The following is a 22265-nucleotide window of genomic DNA, read 5'->3' as shown; positions in this document are numbered from 1 at the left end:
CGCGATCGCGATGCATCCACCAAATGGACAATTCGCATGAATATACTTAAGTCTAAGGTAGTATCTAGCCCAGGGTCTTCAGGTTGTGCTGTACTGTCATAACAATCCAAGCACAGGAATGAAGGAGGCCACACTTAATCTTCGTTCCGACATAGCCAAGGACTCTCGGGCCCTCACATGTTCATTTGGAAGGAATGGTATCCTTTATCCTTGATCTTTCGGGTTTGATTTGCAGAAAGAATTCGGTGCATGATCAATGGTCGCCCCAAAGCAAACATGCATCACAAGAGCAATAATTTCTGTACGATGTTGAGGCTGTTCTTGGTTGAAGCTGTAAGGTTGGTAACCAAGTAGCATAACGTCCATGGCTGTACGGGAGGTTGGTTTAATTAGGATGTTGGACGGGCTAGATTTTAGAAACGCTCGCTGTCGACCACTGAGGAAGAGAATGAATCCGCTCAAGACATCATTGATGGCTAGCATCTTGTGTTCGAACAATCGAGGCAATTGGAGCTCAGTCTGGTCTCGAGCAAGTTTGAAAGTAGCTACTCTATATAATGAGCCACCTCTATCTATCTAGATACTTTCTATCAACCGTCTAAGTATCTGAACTCTGGTGGAAAAACGATTCCAACCTCGTGGCCCCGTCGTGGCTCAATTTTTCCCCTTCCATCAACCGCTCGATAATAGTAAGCCACCAAGGCCATCTATCTACCAGCCTTAATGCAGAATAAGAATTACCACTAATAATAATCAATGCTGTTCAGGGAACTTTGAAACACCGGAACCGCCCAAAGACTTGTCTGCTGTTGCTGCTGCGGTTGCTCCAATCCCACCCCATACGAACCCGCAAACCGCCTTACCTTGACTGATTTGGCCATCTTGAGTTCTTGACATCGTACTTCTCCGCTTCCCTTTCATTTCTTTTTTCCCTCGCTTTCCCTTCTCTCTATCTTCCTCACTCTCCCTCTTTCTCCCTTTTCATTCTTTTTTGTTTTCTTTAATACGATTTTCTTTCTTCCGTCCCGTTTGCGTTTCGTTTTCGCTTCCGTATAATCTCCTATGCTCGCTCGGAGTCGCAGTTGTGCTTGTGTGAGGTTGTTTTAGGGATAGTAGGGGGTTCTGCGGCCACTACTGCACCAAGGTATTATTTACAAACCCCAGAACGAATTATGATCTCAGTCGCATCAAGACTCTGACAACCACTTTAGACTTCTCATCGCTGGCTTCAATATTCGAACCCGAACGTTGCATTGCCTCCCTCCATCGATCAGTCGGTCTCTTCGCTCGTACGGGTAACCTTCAGCCTGGCGCTTGCTCCTTTCCACTGACATTCGCTACGATTTCTCGCTCTATGCAGCTTATCATTGAGGCTCGTGGAGAGTCGTGATTGCACCGGTTTACACTAGCTTTGGTTTTTGGTCTAAGTGTTCTGCACCACACGATCTTGCGCTCTAAACGACCGTTACGAATCGAATATCCACGATGTCATTCTTGTTCAAATCAAAGAAGAATCAGCAGGCTACCGGCCTACCACCGGCGACAAGGAATGTACATACCTCAGAAGGTGCTCCAGCAGTCACATCGCCGGGTGCTCCTAATGGAACGAAGGAGCAGAGCGGAGGAATCTCTCAAACACCTACACCCAGCAGTAGCTACAACAATTCATTGAATTCAGTCAATAGCACGAGCAGTCCTGAACATCAAAGGGCGCGGCCGAGAGCCGAATCCGAATCTCAGGTTGGTGGTTGCGGAACAAAGGAGCGCTATGATGCACATTCTGACTCTGGCATTATAGGCACAACGACCATCACAAGCCATGACGACCCCTCCTAATTCTAGCCCCGGTGCTTCGCTCTACCCCTGGTCGCAACGTCGACTCAATTTCTCCTCACCCCAAGGAAATCCATTCCCGCGATATGGTGCAGCAATCAACGCGGTCGCTTCGAAAGAAGGCGACATTTACGTGATGGGTGGATTGATCGATGGATCTACTGTCAAGGGCGATCTTTGGATGGTTGAAAGCAGCGGCGGAAATTTGTCATGCTTCCCCATTGCTACTGTTTCTGAGGGACCCGGTCCTAGAGTCGGCCATGCAAGTTTGCTAGTCGGGAATGCTTTCATCGTGTTCGGAGGAGATACGAAGGTCGATGAAAATGACAGCTTGGACGACACTCTATATCTTCTCAACACCTGTGAGTATTCACCTTTTTTGGTGTGTTGCATGTCCGTTCACCTTGCTGACGTTATGATTTCCCTCAGCGTCCCGACAGTGGTCGCGGGCAATTCCCCCCAACCCTCGTCCAGCAGGACGTTATGGCCACACCATTAATATTCTTGGTTCCAGGCTTTACGTGTTTGGGGGTCAGGTTGAAGGTTACTTTTTCAACGATCTTGTCGCCTTCGATCTCAATCAGCTCCAGAATCCTGCGAATAAATGGGAGTTTCTGATTCGCAACAGCCACGAGGGAGGACCGTCCCCTGGTCAGATTCCTCCCGCGAGGACCAATCATACGATGGTCAGTTTCAATGACAAGCTTTACTTGTAAGAATCTCACCTCTTATCTTTTAATCCTTATCGGATCGGGTTGCTCATCTCATAAAGGTTTGGTGGTACGAACGGCCTGCAATGGTTCAACGATGTCTGGTCTTACGACCCGCGAGCGAATCTCTGGTCTCAGTTGGATTGTGTCGGATTCATCCCCACTCCTCGCGAAGGACATGCCGCGGCTCTTGTCAACGACGTCATGTATATATTCGGTGGTCGTACGGACGAAGGCATCGACCTGGGAGATTTAGCCGCTTTCCGCATCACGTCTCGGCGATGGTATTCTTTTCAAAATATGGGACCAGCACCTTCCCCGAGATCAGGCCACAGTATGACAGCATTTGGCAAACAAATCATCGTCTTGGCCGGTGAGCCAAGCTCTGCACCCAGGGATCCAGTGGAGCTCAGTATGACATATATTCTTGACACCGCCAAGATTCGTTACCCGACCGAAACCCAGAACGGGGAAAAGGTCGCTGCACCTCCCCTGGCCATTAGAAAAGGAAGCAATGACAGACACGGGGCGCCAACTGGCCGAACGTCGCGAGAGGCGCAGAATCCACCTCCTGCAGACTCACAGCTACGGCGAGGACCAGGTCAAGCAAGGGAGAGTATGATGGTAACCCCAAATGGTCGACCAGGCGACCATGGCCCAGGCCCGGGCTCTCGGTTACCAAGAGCGTCCATCGCGCAGGCACCCGCTGGCCCTCCTCCGCCAGGTCAGGCACCAACGCCTGGTCCCCGAGGCAGCACGCCACAGCACGCCATGAATTCCAGAAGTAAAACGCCAACCGATCGTAACTACGGCGGTCCGGCAGCAGACACTGTCCGCGCGATCGCATCCGAGAGAGACAGGGAGTCCCCGGTGGCGAGAGATTCTTCCAAAGACCCTCGCTCTGCTAACGACTCAGGGCCTATGTCGAGTGGACATCGAACTCCCACTCAAACGCCGTCAAGAATGTCTGCCAGAGCCATGGAGGCTGGGGAAGCTGCTCCTTTAGCCAGACAGCGCTCTCTACGTCAACATCGCCAACGCGGCTCCTTGGATAGTGCGGACGAGTCTGTTCTGGGGCGGCATGCCAGTATTGATGGATCGATCGAATCCCGAGGTCACAGGAATTCCAAGTCCATTGGGGATGAGCCCCGGTCTCCCCGGCTTACTGCTCACCAGGAGGCTCTGATCAAGGAGCTGGAGACAGCCAAGAATCGCAATGCGTGGTATGCTTCAGAACTTGCACTGGCCAAGAAAGCCGGATACACGATAAACTTTTCGAACAATCCCATCGCGGACGAGCGTGCGGCAGAGATGTTTGCGGATGAGGATCGGCCCTTGATTGAGGCCTTCCTTGCAATGCGGGCAGAGCTTGCAAAAATGCAGGCGACAGTGGATCGACAGGCTGCCATCGCCTCTAAGAGAGTCGCCGAAGTAGAACATCAGCGAGATGTGGCTGTCAATGAAGCAGCTTACTCGCGCGCCAAGCTCGCAGCTCACGGTGGAAGCCAAAGGGGTACTCCGCAGCCTGACGGAAGCTCGCAGGATCCAGATGAAGCGATAGCCGACCGGTCAACCGAAATGGGCCGACGGCTAGCTCTGGCCCTCGCATCTCAAAATGAACTGAAATCCAAGCTGGAAGCAATCTCAGCAGAGCTGGATCAAGAGAAGCGCGGCAGGGAACTAGCCGAAGAGACATGTGAAGCTACGAGGAGGCGGCTGGCCGAGCTGGAGATGCAGAACAATACACTGGAGGTGGAGAGCTTACGCGCAGAATTTCACCGCGCGGAGGCGTCAGCAAGAGAGGAGTCCTTACTACGCTCAGAAGCTGAAGCCTCCTTGAAACAACTCACGCTGGATAAGGAGGAACTGCTTAAGAGGCTTGAAGACTCATCATCTCGTCTGAGGGACTTTGGTAACAATCTCGGCAGTCTTCGGGAAGCTGTAACTGCATCCTCGGAGAAAACTGCCCTGCTCGAAAGGCAACTGGAGGAAGAACGGGAGCTGCGGGAAGGACTTGAAAGAAAACTACTGCAGTTGAGATCGGAGCACGAAGAAAGGACTGCCGAGCTGGAGAACGCCACCCGGCGCCTGCGGGATGCAGAGGAGTTGGCTGAAAGCAACGCCAGAGAAGCGGAGACTCACAAGAACGCGTTTCTGGCCGGACTTGAACGCGCCTCCTCCTTCGATTCCGAGACGTCTGTCCGCTCCATAGCCGACCAGCGAGTGGCTGCTCTGGAAGCTCAGGTTGAAAGGGCTAACAAACTGGCCAAGGCCAACCAGGCTGCGGCTGATGAGGCAGCCGACAAACTGAGGCGAGCCGAAGAGAGAATCGCTGGGCTTGAGGCCTACCAAGAGCAAGCTAGCCGAGAAGGCCTGCAACTTCGCAGACAGCTCCAGGCCGTTATGAAGGAGAGCCAAGCCCATGCTGCTGAGAACAGAGAGCTCAAGTCAAAGCTGGAGAATCAGCAGCGAGAGGCTGGAGCCCTGGCCATCCAGCACGCCACTCTGAAGGACATTCTCGCAGAGCGTGGAGTCAGCTATACTGACAGCAGGCGTTCTCCCAGGCTGGAATCCCCGGGCTCTCGATTCGGCACGCCCGAGCAAAGTCGACTTCGTGAGCTGGAACAGCAACTATCGGCTAGTTTGAAGGCCCATGAAGAACTCAAAGCATCCTTTGAAACTCGGGAGCAGGAAGCAGACCGTGCGTATAGAGAGAAGCTGGAGCAACTCGAAAACGACTATCAGTCCGCCGTTCACTATGTCAAGGGGACCGAAAAGATGCTCAAGCGGATGAAGGATGAGCTGACCCGCTATAAGGCGCAAAATGCAAAGATTCAGGCCGATCTCGAAGCGGCGCAAAGAAGCATAAGTCAGGCATCCGGCCAGGGCTCAGAAGCACCAGCGGAATGGGAAGCTGAGCGCTCGAAGCTGCAGCAGTCCATCTCTGACTTGCAGCAAGATACTACATCTTCCATTGCCAACCTCGAGAGTCAGATTGCGAAACTGAAGGAGGACCTGTCTGCCGCCGAGGCTGAAAAGGACAAATCGCGGTCAGAATATGAGACCGTCAGACAGGAGCTCATTGCTGCAGCAGAGAAGAATCGGATGGAACTGGAGCAGCTAAAGCAAGAGAACGCCCTGCTCGAGGCTCGCGCATCAGACGCCGACCAAAAGGTCGCCATGCTTCTGGATCAAGTTGAAGCCTCCGTCGGGCATTACCGACGACAGTCGCAGCCTGTTCAGGGCATGAACGGTATCTCGCGAACCCACAGTAATGCATCAAGCAACACGATCAGTGGTGTCAGTGGTCGGCCAAGGGCAGACAGCGCCGTGTCGCAAGATGACCCGTTCCCTGACAATCGTGGCTCCATGGCTTTGGACTCTCTTGCTAATGAGCTGGAGGCATTGCGCAGTCACTGGGAGAGTACCAATCGCAACTACCGATTGAGCACTCAATCAGACTTTGATCGAACTCCAACCAAGGAGACCCATGGCTTGAGTGACAGTCTGGCCGAGTGGCGGCGGAAACTGGACGAGGAGGAAGCAAGAGCAAGCTCTCCAGAGAAGAATAAGCCTCGCGCGGCCGAGGAACAAGCGGCAGCGAACATGATCTAGACCGGTCCAACAGTATACGATACAAACTCTCCGGTTTCTGACGTTGCCATGAAATTAGGAATGCCACGGCCTCTCATCCAGTCCGAAACCGTGCGACCACCATATCATCACCCTTGGGAATTGTCTCTATCCTGTGTTATCTCATGTTGTTTATCTCCTAGGCATGTTTGCGATGTCAAATTCCCTTATGCTCTCTGTCCCTATCGAATTCAATCCAAATTCTGTTTTCGTGGGAAAAGGATTCGAAAACGGCTTCATGTTCGAGAGTATTTCCTTTTACTTCTTATTTTGGCACTATACTATCTGTTCCTTCTTTTTTCTCTCCTTTCCTCAGTTTTCTGTTGAGTCCTCTTTTATACCCCTTCAATATCTCGCTACCTGATCCTGACTGTACTACTAGTTACTTGTGCTTCAAGGAGCCTCTGCCTGATCCTGGTCAGATGTACCTTTCTCAATGAAAGCTGGTTGCTCTTGAAGCTTGAGATTGCTCAGTTGGATGTAGTTGACTGCATTTGCGGCTAATCATAGATCAGCAAGCTGGCGTCCCAGCTTGCTTGCTTCGCAAGGACTGGTGCCAGCAAACTCGTATCCCGGCTCGTTAAGAGTCCAGAGTGTTCGCTGGCATATAGGATAAGGTGATATTTAACATGAGAATCATCTGCAATGAAACGCAGATTTCTCTGAACAACCATTTGAGTAAAGCCAGGTGTCTTATGGCCCGCCAGGACAATCTCATGGTTCGTTGGTTGATCTGGCTGCGTGTATGGTGTCATCTTCTGGCTCGAAACCAGTTGGTTACCACAAGCAATAGAGCAAGTCAGTTCTAGATGCATGCTTTGGCCAAGTTCATAGCGACCAAAATCTCTACGCGAAATTTCTGATGAGTGGGTGATGCGCCGCAGTAACATTGCGGTGAGAGGACGGCAGTAAGATATACAAGGCGGAGGGTCTCTACATATGCAGCTCTAGACATCGAATCTTGATTCATGAGATTGCGGCGATTGTCCATCCAATTGAGCCTTGTACGGAAGACATGAGCTGTGCAGGCTGGTGTATGGATTATCCTTGATATGTACATGGTATGGAGTAAGGTACGAGAAACACTGACAGCCAAACACATGACCTGGCTGCTATGAAGCTGTTTCTGCCCAAATAGACGTCCGGTGCTTTATAAGGGTCGATCCGTTTCGTAATTACCATACAGATACACGCGCGTGGGAAAGGTAAGTACTTACTAACTCAGGTAGACGAGGTCATCTGAGCAGGCAACGGCATACGATACTGTTGGAGAGTCCTGGGATGGTCGGCCGAGCAGATAGGATGAGGAGTGAAATCCTGGAATTTTCCAGATTATTATCTGCCTATAAGCTGTTTGATCCTGGGTATGAGTGTGGCTATGGAGGTGAGATGATGAAATGATGCAAAGGCACAGCCTTTCGCCGCCTGATACCAAGTTAGTTGCCACTCATTAAATGGAACTCACTGTATCTCAATGCAAGAGGAAATGGATGGAGAGCGATGGGTTTTATCTTCTTTGCGATGTGATACTTGTCCGTAGGTGTAGGACACTAATTCAACTGTCTTTCGATGTTGATATCGGTAGAATAGAACTAAGAAAGGCTAATCATATCAGGTTGGGGGCTGACCGCTGTACTTGGCTATCGTCGGACGTTGATCGTCTACCATTTCGATTCTTCCTTGCATGGCCGCGTATCTCGCCTGGAAGAACATTCCTTGTTCTAGTTCTTGCTTTGCTTGATGATTGATGGCTTGATGGCCCTTGGCAGCATGATGAAACGAAATAGCCGGATTGTGTTGTTATTATTAGGTAGCTTGATATCAGGTGAAGATAATCGATAATCTAGATACTTACTGTAATACAGCATATTGTCTTCTTACATACAATACAATACCTGCCTAGCTTCTTTCTGGGACAGATTTTGCCTCCTCTTTGCCTCTCTAATTGAGTTCTTTTTCGCTGAGCTGTGCCTAACGTCCGACAGACCTCCATCACCGCTTTTACTTACCATTACCCGGCCCCCTCTTACCTAGGTACCTAGTTACCTACGCTCAGTAACTCCGTACACCCAAACCCAACACTCAAACTCCTCTCTTATTCTCCTTCCTCCTCTTCCCTTCGTCTCTTTCTCCCCCCCGATTCCACCTTCCGATATCAAGGCTCTGCCCTTGGTTTTTGTTTCGTTTTTTCCTTCTTGTTTTCAACAGCAGGCAGTTCTTTCCTGTCTGTTAATTCCTACGCGTCTCATCTCTGCATTTTCTACGTGTCCCATTATTAAGGTGAGTTGGCCTCTCGGTCTCCTTTTTCCCTCTCTTCTCCCCTCCGCCTTTTCTTCGGTCGCGCCTCTACAGTCGGAATCAGTCGCCCTCATCACCACACCCGTTCTGTCTGCAACAAAACAACCAGGAATACATTTTTTCAACATTCTACTCTCACTTTTTTGGGGTTCCCACATCTATTTGGTGGCCTTTCTTCTCCTGTTAAGTCGTTGTTGAGGCGTCTCCTTCCGTCAGCAGCTTCCCACCCGCAGCAGCCTCATCGCCAATTCACTCACTTTGCCAAGCAACTACGCGCCGGAGGCTGGAGCTTCCACTTTTTCACCCATCCTACCACTCTCAAGCCCTTCGCTTGTTCTTCACAACATTGGCCTTTTCCGTTATTGGACCCCTTTCTTGGACTCGTCTTCCTGGATTTTGTCCACGTTGCGTCGACATCGTTTACTGTTTGACCAAAAACTTACAATTCTTTCCTACAGTCTTTGACATCATCTCCAGCCACAGCTTTCAGCTGTGCCTAAAATCGACAGTCAAGATGACGACCATGGTTAGTATTTACATCAATGCATCCTTCGACCCTTGTACATTGTACTAATGTAGTCACAACACAGGATTTGCGAGTCGGTAATAAATACCGTATCGGCCGTAAGATCGGAAGCGGTAGTTTTGGTGACATCTATCTCGGTATGGCACTGATACTTTTTGAGGAAGTCGGCCCGTGAGCAACAGCTTACAAAAAGATACAGGTACCAACATCATCTCTGGGGAGGAAATTGCCATCAAGCTCGAGAGTGTCAAGGCCAAGCACCCCCAGCTCGAGTATGAAGCTCGGGTTTACAAATCGCTCGCTGGTGGTGTTGGAATCCCGTTTGTCCGCTGGTTCGGTACCGAATGTGACTACAACGCCATGGTCATCGACCTCTTGGGTCCCAGTTTGGAGGACCTTTTCAACTTCTGCAACCGCAAATTCTCCCTGAAGACTGTGCTTCTCCTGGCGGATCAACTCATCTCCCGAATCGAGTACATACACGCCAAGTCCTTCATCCATCGTGATATCAAGCCCGACAACTTCCTGATGGGTATCGGCAAGCGTGGAAACCAAGTCAATGTGATTGATTTTGGTCTTGCCAAGAAGTACCGTGATCCCAAGACGCACTTCCATATCCCATACCGCGAGAACAAGAACCTCACCGGAACGGCCCGTTACGCTAGTATTAACACTCACCTCGGTGTTGAACAGTCTCGTCGTGATGATATGGAATCTCTTGGATACGTCATGCTCTACTTCTGCCGTGGCACTCTCCCTTGGCAGGGATTGAAGGCGGCCACCAAGAAGCAAAAGTACGACCGTATCATGGAAAAGAAGATGACCACTCCGACCGAGGTCCTCTGCCGTGGATTCCCCAACGAGTTCTCCATCTACCTGAACTACACTCGCTCCCTGCGTTTTGATGACAAGCCTGACTACTCCTACCTCCGCAAGATCTTCCGCGACCTGTTCGTCCGCGAGTCCTACCAGTACGATTACGTGTTCGACTGGACCGTCTACAAGTACCAGAAGAACGCTGCTATGATTGCGGACGCTACCAATAACAAGAAGGACAAGGAGGCTGACGGCCGCCAAAATGCAGCTGCAGCTCAGGCGCCCATGGCTACCCCTGCTACTGCTGCCAAGCCTGGTGCTATCTCCAGCCAGCGTCGCAAGGTCCTCGATCACAGCACGCTCAACAACACCCCTGACACCAACCGTGCTATGGGAGGGAGTGACAGGATGTGAGTATCTGAAACCTAGGTTCCGTGTAGGGAACCCCTTTCCTCTGCGTTTGGTGTTCAAGATCCGCTCTGCGCGTGGAGGGCCTTTTCAGTTTTCAGAATCTGACTAATCTCATAGTCTTCGGCATTAGGCTGCGCTCTGCTTCCAAGGTTGCTGCTTCAGGTGCTTATGGGCCTGCCGGTAGCCGTGCGAAGCGGGACGATGGATACGGTGCTCAGTGGTACTAATTGTGCAGCACGGCAGCGTAGCTTGATTTTACTCGTCTTTTGATCGTATTTCAGCTTCCTGCATGCCAACAACTTACACCAACTTTGAAGCCCGGGACCTCCTGTCATCACGGTACCTATCTGCATCGTGCAGCAATCTTCTCGGACTTCTTTTGCCTTGGATCTCCATTCTTTTTTTCCTTTTGTTGTTCCCATGCACTCTATCAGCCCTTTATCCAGTCCCGATCGTCTTTCGATCTACAACGCTTCGACGGACCGCTCATCGTTCTCAACTTCGCGAGTTCGCTTATCAGTGTTTCGTGTTTTCACTCGGTGGAGGCTTTTCTTTCAACGCTCGACAGCCCCACTATTTTCACGACTTCTGTACTCGATCCGCGAACGATTTTTTGAAGGGAAATCGATAGCAGCCTCGAAATGCCTTTTACTGCGGCTATATTTTACCCTTTTGCCCACCTTGGTCCAGTCACTCGAATTCATATTTGAATCGAGATTTTCAGTCCCAGCAATTTGCCGGGTGGGTTGGGTGATAAGAGATGCATAAACGGGATCATCAGTATTGTGACGAAACGACTTTATCGGAATACCGACAAATGTCACTGGGGATCCTCAAATTGATCATCTACTGTCCTGTTTCAATACTTTTCCAACCCCATCTTGCTCTTGCACTTCCCATCGTCTTCTTATGTCCTGCATGCTTTCATGTACTTTCCATCGTTTTGCTTGTGAGTTATCGACGTGTCAACAGGGGACGATGACAGAACGAACGACCTGCGATGATGTGGTGGAGACGGCAGTTTCTGGGTGTCTACTTTTGACGCCCCTGCTGTTGTCCTTTTCAACAAACTTATCTCACGACTGTCCGGTTATGAAGATTATGGGACGACTTGCAGTGGGTCAGGCACGAGGGAAATGCGTCTCTGCGTTTGGGTATTTGGCGACGGAAAATGGCTAGGGTCGCTTCCGGGGTGGTATCACGTCGATTTGTGTTTACTTTAACGGCATCTTATGGCTTTGATTTGTTCTTCTACGCTCTCTCGCATTGTGTCCAGGAGGCAGGCAACCTGTGAGGATCCATCGCGAGCCAACTCGAAAGCTATCGGCTAGGGTCTCTCAAACTGTCTCTTCGTTCACTCAGATAATATTTCAGTCTTTTGTCGTGAATCAATTTCCTTCGTCTTTGCAGTATCACTGTGTTGGCACTGTCGTAATTGTCTATAGCTCCTTTTGTGCCTTGGGGATTTGACGTAGTAAAGAACTCACACTGTCATGGAGCGGTGACATCGATAAGCTACCTGAGAGTTCTTGTGCTCGATTCGGTCGGATTATCAGGGGCAGTTCCCTTAGTTGACATCGACAATTGGAGCTGCCATGATGTCCCTCTGGCCTGAACTGAACCCACCCCGCGTTGCTCCGAAGTGCTTTCTATATCTACATCTACATCATCATCATTATGATTACGCAGAATCATGCCATGCTTTTTAAAAGCTTGTCTCAATTATGCGGAGCGGCGAAATTTTGGTTGCTTTGCGTCCATGTTGTTCCTTTACTCTTAGCTTCTTGGGCTCTCCCAACAAAAGCAATTCCAAGGCTCAGCCCCATAAAAGCCGTCTCCGTACCATCCTGACCGCTGTCCCTCATCGATAAGAGGAAGCATCTCAGCAATTTTATCAACATTGTATTTTCACCTTCTCTCTCTTCGGCCGATTATCTACTGCAAGAAGACGTGCTTTAGTTGAGAGAAGTGCAGAGATATGGATTACTCATTTTATTCCAATTCTCAGTCACAGCAGCCATTCCCCATCTACGATCTCCACGGACTACCAACACCCGATCCGAACAACCCAGCCTCTACTGGCGATGATCTCAATGATCCATTTACTTCTCTAGTTGTTTCCCTACGTTGCCGATTATGCTGAACTGATACTAATACTGTCCCATCCTAGAACTATCATCCATTCGATCCCTCCTTTCGCAGTCAGAACAACGCCACCGCCCCTTCGTCCTTAGTCCCTCCACCGCACTCTCCACCTGAATCCTTCTCCAAACACTCGGTTTCGAGCAATGATTTCCCCAATATCCATGCGGAGCCTGGATCCGTCGAAGGCGGCGATGACCAACTCCAGCATCGGAGCAGCAGCGAGGAAAAGGACAATCTGACTCCAGCACAAAGTAAACGCAAGGCACAGAACCGAGCTGCGTATGTGATCCATTCGTTCTTGTGAAAGTGTTAGGGCTGCAATACCCCCGCGCTGGAAGCATGCTGTGGAATAAGTGCGGCTAACATATCTCCGGATCGGTGCCTCCAGTCAACGAGCGTTCCGCGAACGAAAGGAGCGTCATGTCCGTGAACTGGAAGAGAAAGTCAGCACGCTCGAGCAAGAATCCACCACTCTAGCCGCGGACAACGAACGGCTGAAGCGGGAACTGGCCAAGTACGCAACGGAGAATGAGATTCTACGGGCTACCACGGGCCAATTGGCGAGTTCGCAAGGCCGTCATCTGGACTCGGAGCCGACCGTCACAGGCCCGATGAAGTACACCCCTACTGACTTTTACTCGAATCTTGTGCCGAAGGGGGAGCCGGCGCCTACGCATCGGGTGACGATCTGCGAAAAGACGGGGGAGAGGCTCCTCGATGCCGGAGCGACCTGGGATCTTATCCAGGGGCATGAACTTTACAAGCAGGGTCTTGTGGATATTGGCGATGTCTCTAAGCGGTTGAAGGGGTTGGCTCAGTGTAATGGACAGGGTCCGGCGTTCAGGGAAGGCCAGGTGCTTCGGGTCATTGAGGCGAGCGCTGCGGCTGGCCGCGATGAATTGATATGATCTTGGCAGAGGCGAATTTGGGCCCAGCTATGCTATGATTTTGAAAATGTAATTTTGGTGCGTTTGGAAGCTGATTGCGGGAGGATATGGCGCTATGTCGAGGGGTGTTATTTGGCGCAGGAATCGTGTCTGGGATCGGTATACGCTTATCAATTAATCTCGTTTATCTTCATCAATGCGCACATGTGTGCTGGTATGGGATACGAAGTAATGATCGCCGAGAATGCTAGCGTTTGACTTTGGACTGAATGGTTCACAGTTTGTTATATACATGCTTGTATTCATGAAGGACAACTGCGCTTTCCCCAGTCACCTATCCTTTGACATGAACTTAAAGTCTCAATCTGTAAATGAAGGTGAGTTGATCAACAACCCCAGTTGACCCGTATCATTTTTGGGTGTGTCCCATATTTAACGTATGCATCGTATGAGTGTAAAAAGGATCGACGAACCGTTATCGTATAATCAGCATGACAAAAGCAATCTTGTACTAGAATATAATTCGCAGTCATTGTTCTCTTAGTCCCAATCATCGTCGTAATCTTCGACGTTCGCATTCCTGATGTTTGATGGACGCTCCTCGTCGAAGGAGTGAGATCGCTTCTTTAGACGGACATCGCTCTCTTTCAAAGCACCCAGGTCCACTAGCATTCGCTCAAGGTCTGCGAGACAACATCAGCCAACTTCTATACGACACTAACCATCAACAAACGCACCTTCAAGCTTAGTCTTGGGTCCATTGAGCTCCCGTAATGTGACAAGCTGCCTTCTAATCTCTCCGTCCTTGTATACTAGAATGGTCGGCGTATTCCGCTCCGGATACCCTTCAATGCACATATCGCCGCGGATCTCACAGAATTTAATGTCGCCGAATTTCATAGCCAGTTGACGCCACAGGTCGGACAGGATCCGCGACTCGGCGTTCCCGCTGGTGGATGTGAGGTGGACGAGCACGAAGGATTTGCTGGAGGCTTCTGTTACCTCGCGGGCGTAGTCGACTTTTTGTAAGGGGTAGACTTGGTTGTAGATGCTGGTTTTTTGGAGGGTAGAGAGTTCGGCGAGGCGCTTTTGGCTGGATTCTTGGTCAGTACCTGAAAGCTCCAAAGCCCGCAGCTGGGATACCGGGGTTCTCATGGTTGACGCCGTACCGGTATTGTTCGAGGAATTCATCGTCTTCTTCATCTTCGAGATCGTGCAGCTCGTCTAGGTCTTTGTCTTCGAGTCTATTCTCGTATGCTTTTCGTTCGGCCTCCACGAGGGCCTCTTGGATCAATGGTTCAGGGTCCTGGGGCTTTTCGGGGATAACGCCATGCTTGCGGAGAATGTCATTCCTAGGGTGGGGTGAGTGATTATCGGGGCTTTGGTGAGGGAATTACGGAGAGTGATTTGCCTACCATTCAGTATCCTCGTTGGGGTCTACTTGGACTTCCATGATGAGAAGAAGTAATTTGATCTGTCGTGAGAAATAGAAATCGCAAGTTTAGATAGATGATAGCTCCAATGCAATTGTTTGTTGAGGCTCCCGAGTATTTGGGACGATGCTATGATGCATGCCGCGTGTTTGCTCTGTTTGCAGCATCAGCCACGGTGGCTAGAGCACCCACAGACGCGGAAGGCCACCTGGAGATTGTACAATGGGCATCGGGAGCTGCTTTGGCAACAACCTCTCCATTCATGCTCGATTCTCCCTTGGAACAGGGTCAGTAGCCTTGCCTTGAGATTGGACACTGCTCCTACTGGCCTGGCCTTTTGCTTTTCCCTCTTTTAACCTCACCTTTCGCGGATAATGAGGGCGCGTTAATCGTTTACACCGCCTGCACACCCAATTGCTACTGACTTACCCATCATACTTACCCGCCCGTCCTTATTCCATTGTTGACCCCGGCGTCACCTTTACCGGTAACCTACACAAGAAGAGGGTATCAGAACAGAACTCTCCGCTGCTGTTGGATCAGCAGCTTCGTTCACCATGAGCTATATCAAAAAGGATGAGGACGCTGATCAAGTCATGATCAAGCTTGATCGGACCTCCGTCTTCCAAGATGGTAAGGGGATTATCGGTTCCCCTGAAGATGCTACCAAACTACCATGCAATTAACTAATTATGTTCTTCCTTTTGCCGGTTGATAGCACGTCTCTTCAATTCCTCTCCAATTTCTCCACGAAGATGTCGAACCCTCCTGACCAAGATCGCTGTCCTCATGTTTACGGGGGAGCAATTCCCCACGAACGAGGCGACCACGCTATTCTTCGGCATTTCGAAACTGTTCCAGAACAAGGATCCTTCCCTGCGACAAATGGTCTACCTTATTCTGAAAGAACTCGCAAATACGGCCGAGGATGTCATCATGTCGACAAGCATTATCATGAAGGATACCGCCGTCGGTAGCGACGTCCTCTACAGAGCAAACGCCATTCGGGCTCTGTGCCGCATTATTGATGTGAGCATCATTTGTTGTACTACATTTTTTAAGCTTAGCAGCTGATGCAATTTCTAAAGGCCACCACCGTGCAAGGTATCGAGCGATTGATCAAAACCGCTATTGTCGACAAGACGCCTTCTGTCTCCTCCGCCGCACTGGTTTCTTCATACCACCTCCTTCCCATTGCGCGCGATGTCGTCCGTAGATGGCAGAGTGAGACGCAGGAAGCTGCATCCGCATCGAAGCAGGCGACCGGTTTCCTTGGCTTCGGGGGCAGCTCTTCGACCCACGCTATCTCGCAATCAAACTTTATGACCCAATATCATGCCATTGGTCTCTTGTACCAGATGCGTTCGCATGATAGGATGGCGTTAGTGAAGATGGTCCAGCAGTATGGAGCAGCGGGTGTTGTTAAGAGCCCCGCCGCGCTGGTATTGTTGGTGCGGTTAGCAGCGAAGTTGGCGGAGGAGGATCCAGGCCTGAGGAAACCGATGATGCAGATGCTTGATGGCTGGCTCCGGCATAAGCATGAGATGGTCAACTTTGAGGCGGCAAAGGCAATCTGCGATATGCGCGATGTTACCGATGCGGAAGCGTCCCAGGCTGTTCATGTCCTCCAGTTGTTCCTCTCTTCTCCCCGCGCCATCACCAAGTTTGCAGCCATTCGTATCCTCCACAACTTTGCCAGCTTCAAGCCTCATGTTGTCAATGTGTGCAATCCTGACATTGAATCTCTTATCTCCAACTCCAACCGTTCCATCGCCACTTTCGCCATCACAACACTGCTCAAGACTGGCAACGAGGCCAGTGTTGATCGTTTGATGAAGCAGATCTCTGGTTTTATGGCTGATATCACGGATGAGTTCAAGATCACTATCGTCGAAGCTATTCGGACTCTCTGCTTGAAGTTCCCCAGCAAACAGGCCGGTATGCTAGCGTTCCTCAGCGGCATACTCAGGGACGAGGGTGGATATGAATTCAAGCGGAGTGTCGTTGAAAGCATGTTCGACCTGATTAAATTCGTTCCTGAGAGCAAAGAAGATGGTGCGAACTCCCCAACCCTACTTCCTTCTCCTTTTAACCTTGTTGTTTGGCAACCCAACTAACAATAACTAGCCCTTGCCCACCTCTGCGAGTTTATCGAGGACTGTGAATTTACCAAATTGTCGGTCCGAATTCTGCACCTTCTCGGTGTAGAAGGGCCCAAGACATCTCATCCCACTAAGTACATTCGCTACATTTACAATAGAGTCGTCCTGGAGAATGCTATTGTACGAGCTGCCGCTGTCACGGCCCTGGCCAAGTTTGGCGTCGGACAGAAGGACCCTGAAGTGAAATCCAGTGTCTCCGTCCTTCTTACACGCTGCCTTGACGACACGGATGATGAGGTACGAGACCGAGCTGCTCTCAATCTTCGTCTTATGGCGGAAGAGGACGAGATGGCCGAACGATTTATTAAGAACGGTATGTATAAAGTCGTTTGATTTCAACCTGCTATGTTCGGTAACTTACATAACTAGATTCTATGTTTTCACTTTCTACGTTCGAACACCAGCTTGTCATGTACGTGACATCAACAAGCAAGGAGACATTTGCCGCGGCTTTCGACGTTTCCACGGTTCCTGTTGTCACACAAGAACAAGCATTGGCCGAAGAGAGAACCAAGAAGCTCACGACAGCAACTCCCACCCTCAAGGCTCCTTCTGCCGGCCCTCCCAAAGGCAAGGCCAACGGCGTCGCCGAGGCGGCAACCGCAGCGGCAACTCAGAAATATGCCGAGCAACTCATGCAGATTCCAGAGCTCAAGGCATACGGAACTTTGCTCAAGTCCTCTGTGCCTGTAGAGCTTACTGAGAGCGAGACGGAATACGTGGTGACAGCCGTCAAGCATGTTTTCAAGGAGCACATTGTGGTGCAGTACGACATCAAGAACACTCTGCCCGATACGGTTCTTGAGGACGTGACGGTAGTCGCCACTCCTTCCGAGGAAGAGGTCCTGGAAGAAGAGTTCATCGTGCCCGCTCCCAAGCTGGCTACAAATGAGCCTGGTATCGTATACGTCACCTTCAAGAAACTCGCCGGCGAACACAGCTTCCCTGTCACATCATTTACAAATATCTTGAAATTTACCAGCAAGGAGGTCGACCCTACAACCGGCGAGCCGGAGGATAGCGGATATGAGGACGAGTATCAAGTCGAGGACTTGGAGCTTACTGGCAGCGACTATGTCATTCCCACGTTTGCCGGCAGCTTTGACCACGTCTGGGAGCAGACCGGTGCGAACGGGGAGGAAGTCAGCGAGACTCTACAGCTCAGTAACATGAAGAGCATTTCAGGTGCGTCTCGAATTCGACGTTTCAACGTGAATCCAACTCGATATACTGACTTTGACTGCAGATGCCACCGAGCAATTGATCACTGCCCTTTCTCTCCAGCCTCTAGAAGGCTCAGATGTGGCCCTTAGCAACAGCACACATACGCTCAAGCTCTTCGGAAAGACTGTGTCAGGTGGTAGGGTTGCAGCTTTGATCAAGATGGCTTTCTCAAGCAAGACGGGTGTCACTACCAAGATCACCATCCGAGCGGAGGAGGAGGGTGTCACTCCTGCTGTCATGGCAGCCCTTGCTTAAGGTTGTATATTGTAATGGGTACACGTTCCAGCAGGCGTGCACTAACGACGGATTCTGCATTTTCATGAGACCAGAACCATTTCCTGCGTTTTCTTCCTCTTTCCTTCAATTGCCAGTTTCTACCTATAATTGAGGTGTCAAGCTAGAGGCGATGATTATTTTTGTGTAGTTGCCAAAACCCGTTATCCACTTGGTTCCTACATATCTGTCCTTTTTCTTTGACCTTCTATCCCATATCCTCTATTTCGTCGTTTTCTGGACGTTCAGTGTCCCTGGTTTCCTCTCTCTTGTCGCGCTACCGTCCCAGGAGGGCAGTAGTATGACTCAGGGGGACCTTAGTTAGACCCTGAGTGTACTTAGTCGTTGAAGAAACAAAATGGATCAAAAATGTTTCAAGTCCCCGTTTCATACCTGTCGACCAACCCTGTACAGTGAGACACATTGTAGTCGTGAAAGAATTCGTTATGGTCAGGCCTTTTTGATACCACACCTTATTTTCTCTGGATGAAGCCATTCCACAGAAATTCAGGGTCGACAGCTGTCCGCGAAGGACTCGCCACGATAAGACTGGCAGCACTCTAGATTGATCTCTTTCTGACCTTGTTGTCTGACCAAACATCTTTGTTATCTTTCCAGAGTTAAGTTTGCCAGCGCTTCGAGCTTTTGTCCGATTTTACTGCTCATCGGGAGAATGATATATAGTATACACGTCGAGAAATTCCCCATGAACAACCCTGCATCCCTACTTATGAAAGGAAACTTTGTCTGAATGAGCTTCGGGAGATTGATGATTCAAGCGTCGGAAAATCTTACATAGCATAAATTGTGGGCTTGTCAGCCGGTACATGGTAAACGGGCCATGTATTTGATGGTACATTATTGATACATTCATTCTAGCTGTGGAGCAACTGTGTCTAGAGTATATGACGTTGACAAAACGTAAAAATATATGCTGTAAGTTCATACTGGTGAAAGTCACTTTTGTCATCATGGAGGCAACAGTGTTCCCAGGTCATAAGTCATTATCATGAATCGTCTGCGGCGTGTATATGCAACCTCATAGAATCAGAGAGCCATGCCAGTCACATGTAATATACGCCGACTTCAGTTTCGTCGACCGCGGTCGGCGCACCTTGTTCAGCTATCTGCTTAGCATGTTTATGAAGGACATCGTCAACTTCTTCGTCTTCGACAATGCGCTCGTCGGTGCAGAATATATCCGAAAATCCGATGGAGCGGACGTTACTCAGGCCTTTGTCCAGCGCCATGATTAAGGACGCTGTTTCAAAATGGAGTACCGGGTCCAAATTGGGCATGTCGAACTCGAGCACTTCAAGAGCCAAGGGCGGGGACATGAAGTATAGGACATCGAAGAACGTCTCATCTACCATATCGCCGGGGACACTCAGAAATGTCAGGCCGGGTAGGAACGCCGTCACAGCGTTGATAGACCCAGGCTCAAGCCCACGATTTGCATAGGATATTGTAAGGTGTTTCAGGGTCTCGCTCAGCTGCGGACTACTGAGCAAGCAGGCAATGCTTGTCACCGACAAATCCGTGCAATTCTTCAAAGTCAAGCTGGTGAGAGCAGGCGGCCAGGAGAATGAGGGGATCGTGGTGGCTGAGAAATGACCGCTCAGTTGCAGCTTATGAAGGAGGGGAGGCCATTCTGTTCGTGATGAGTCGGGAACATCGAGGTTGGTTGAGCGGGGAAGTCGAAGGGTACGCAGTCGCGACAGACGGCTTAACGCTTTCTTGAGATTGGGGAAGGGAATCGGATCCGCAACCAGAGAGAGGTCAAGATGGCGGAGATTCGTGCATTTTGACAGCGCAGGAAGGCTGTTGACACTGTAACTCATGTTAGAAAAGGTCAATCACTGTCTGGAAAACAGGCGGCAAATCTCAATTGATGGAATCATGAAAGCTTTGTAATGAGAAGAAAACCCGGCAAGTCCCAACGAGAGAGTCAATACTTACGCAAACGACACTCTTGGAGCCAGGAAAACTTCTAGGTTCTGCTTGACCCGGCCAAGCAGTCTAGCAGTCACGCTGTTGGAGCTATGGTGCACCAGGCGACTGAGATCCAGGCGGCGGACAAAACTTCCCAGATTCAATTTATTCCTCCGTACACCGACTCCTGAACAAGTGGATACAAACTGCTGGAAAGAGTTTCCGATATGTAGCCGGGGCTTTTCATACAGAAAGGAGACGGCTGCGGAGTACCACTGACGCGATACTAAGCAGCATGCGTATAGCGCCTCTTGACGATGCGCTTCATCTGCAGCCACAAAGCGGACGATTTGCACAACGATTTCAGTAGGAAGATAGATTTGGCGAGTAGAGTGCATGTGGGGCGTATAAGATGCAGAATGCCATGATACTGGCGCAGAATAGAGAGGCAGAGGGGCCGTTGATGTTGGTCTGATAAGAGATTAAATAATAACCAGGTGAATGATCTCATTGTCGGCCCGCTTCCCGCTGTTGTTGCTACTCCGCTTTATCTCCCCGTCTCCGAGTCAATTCACTTTCTACACTCAATTGCACCGTTGTCAATACATATTTATATGCGCATATCACTGATACATAGCAGACACATCTTCTGATTAGCTACGTTTGCTTAGAATGAGACCGCAACCTCTTTGGCGCTCTTTTGGACGATTGCAGAGCGCCTACACTTACTCTTGTCGCAAAGCCATCCACACTGCCACTTCCACATCTCAGATTCCAGACTTTGCATTCGCATTTGAGTAAGTTTGAGACCATCGCAATTTGTGAATACCCTCGCTAATGACATTGTGACTTAGCATCGATGGTGTACTCCTCCGGTCGTCCAAGCCCATTCCCGGTGCGGCCGAGTCACTAGCATTTCTCAAGGGCCAAGGAATCCCGTTCATCCTCTTGACAAACGGCGGTGGGAAACATGAAACAGAGCGAGTAGGGGAGATCAGTGAGAAGCTCAAGGTACCCTTGGACTCCTCGGTCATCATTCAAAGCCATTCTCCTTTTGCAGAGCTTGTGAAGGGGCCTGATGAACATAGCTCCTTGGAGAACAAATGCGTGCTAGTTGTCGGAGGTGAAGGCGATAGCTGCCGTCGGGTCGCGGAGCAGTATGGCTTCAAGAATGTGCTGACTCCTGGCGATATTTTCATGGCCAATCCATCCATTTGGCCGTTCTCCAAAGTTTTCAAAGACTACTATGAGAAATTTGCGAGACCGATACCGAACCCGCTGGACCCTCGAGATCCCACCAAGGGATTGAAGATTGATGCCATCTTCGTGTTCAATGACCCCCGCGACTGGGGGTTGGACGCCCATGTGATCATCGACCTTCTACTGTCATCGCAGGGTGTATTGGGTACACTATCGGACAAGAATGGGCGAACGGATCTCCCAAACAAGGGATTCTTACAGGACGGCCAGCCACATCTGTACTTTTCAAATCCAGATTTGTGGTGGGCAGCTGCTTACCATTTACCGCGTCTGGGCCAGGGAGGTTTTCGCGAGGCCTTGGAAGGCACCTGGGCCGCGATCACCGGAGGGCCAAGCAAAGGCGTCGAGCTGAAGAAGACGATCATCGGGAAGCCATACCAAGGAACGTATGAGTTCGCGGAGCGACAACTGCTGCGCAATCGCACAAGGATCTTTGGAACGGATGGTACTAAACCATTACGGAACGTTTATATGGTTGGCGACAACCCAGAGTCCGATATTCGAGGCGCAAACAGCTACCGCAGCGGAAATGGCAGCAACTGGCATTCAATTCTCGTGCGCACTGGTGTCTACAGAGGAGGAGAACCCGCTTGGACTCCAAAAGTTATCGTTGATGATGTACAGAAGGCCGTCGAATGGGGAATAAAGACTTCTGGGTGGAGAGTCACCAGATGAAAGACTAGATCAACTGGATGGTTCATTTTGTATAGAGCGAACTGCAT

At 50.2% G+C, this 22265-nt stretch overlaps 7 protein-coding genes across 7 annotated transcripts; 5 read left to right on the top strand and 2 right to left on the bottom strand.

Annotated features, from left to right (window-relative positions):
• Positions 1–1485: 1485 nt before the first annotated feature.
• Positions 1486–6158, top strand: Aspvir_001432 (putative cell polarity protein (Tea1); the record flags this gene model as incomplete). Its single annotated transcript, XM_043266554.1, has 4 exons — positions 1486–1740; positions 1799–2195; positions 2263–2545; positions 2606–6158. The coding sequence occupies 4 exons, from the start codon at positions 1486–1488 to the stop codon at positions 6156–6158; spliced, it is 4488 nt and encodes a 1495-aa protein (XP_043122489.1).
• A 2830-nt stretch (positions 6159–8988) lies between these two features.
• Positions 8989–10454, top strand: Aspvir_001431 (casein kinase 1 family protein; the record flags this gene model as incomplete). Its single annotated transcript, XM_043266553.1, has 4 exons — positions 8989–9000; positions 9065–9137; positions 9200–10226; positions 10358–10454. The coding sequence occupies 4 exons, from the start codon at positions 8989–8991 to the stop codon at positions 10452–10454; spliced, it is 1209 nt and encodes a 402-aa protein (XP_043122488.1).
• A 1751-nt stretch (positions 10455–12205) lies between these two features.
• On the top strand, positions 12206–13280 carry rsmA (putative bZIP transcription factor (Fcr3); the record flags this gene model as incomplete). The annotated part of the gene is made up of 3 exons (XM_043266552.1): positions 12206–12343; positions 12398–12651; positions 12761–13280. The coding sequence occupies 3 exons, from the start codon at positions 12206–12208 to the stop codon at positions 13278–13280; spliced, it is 912 nt and encodes a 303-aa protein (XP_043122487.1).
• Positions 13281–13799: 519 nt separating this feature from the next.
• Aspvir_001429 (phosducin family protein) lies at positions 13800–14712 on the bottom strand (the record flags this gene model as incomplete). The annotated part of the gene is made up of 4 exons (XM_043266551.1): positions 13800–13942; positions 13997–14352; positions 14429–14611; positions 14675–14712. The coding sequence occupies 4 exons, from the start codon at positions 14710–14712 to the stop codon at positions 13800–13802; spliced, it is 720 nt and encodes a 239-aa protein (XP_043122486.1).
• A 537-nt stretch (positions 14713–15249) lies between these two features.
• Aspvir_001428 (coatomer subunit gamma) lies at positions 15250–18333 on the top strand (the record flags this gene model as incomplete). The annotated part of the gene is made up of 6 exons (XM_043266550.1): positions 15250–15325; positions 15411–15721; positions 15781–16747; positions 16820–17167; positions 17224–18039; positions 18101–18333. The coding sequence occupies 6 exons, from the start codon at positions 15250–15252 to the stop codon at positions 18331–18333; spliced, it is 2751 nt and encodes a 916-aa protein (XP_043122485.1).
• Positions 18334–19415: 1082 nt separating this feature from the next.
• Positions 19416–20681, bottom strand: Aspvir_001427 (F-box domain protein; the record flags this gene model as incomplete). Its single annotated transcript, XM_043266549.1, has 2 exons — positions 19416–20181; positions 20311–20681. 2 exons carry the CDS (start codon positions 20679–20681, stop codon positions 19416–19418), a joined length of 1137 nt encoding a protein of 378 aa, XP_043122484.1.
• Positions 20682–20955: 274 nt separating this feature from the next.
• Positions 20956–22218, top strand: Aspvir_001426 (putative HAD superfamily hydrolase; the record flags this gene model as incomplete). Its single annotated transcript, XM_043266548.1, has 2 exons — positions 20956–21080; positions 21138–22218. The coding sequence occupies 2 exons, from the start codon at positions 20956–20958 to the stop codon at positions 22216–22218; spliced, it is 1206 nt and encodes a 401-aa protein (XP_043122483.1).
• Positions 22219–22265: the final 47 nt, after the last annotated feature.

The sequence above is a fragment of the Aspergillus viridinutans genome (genome assembly GCF_018404265.1).
Source record: "Aspergillus viridinutans IFM 47045 DNA, scaffold_1, whole genome shotgun sequence".
Classification (NCBI taxonomy): Eukaryota; Fungi; Ascomycota; class Eurotiomycetes; order Eurotiales; family Aspergillaceae; genus Aspergillus; species Aspergillus viridinutans.
Note: the sequence above shows the minus strand (reverse complement) of the source record. Positions and strands in the feature narration are given on the sequence as shown.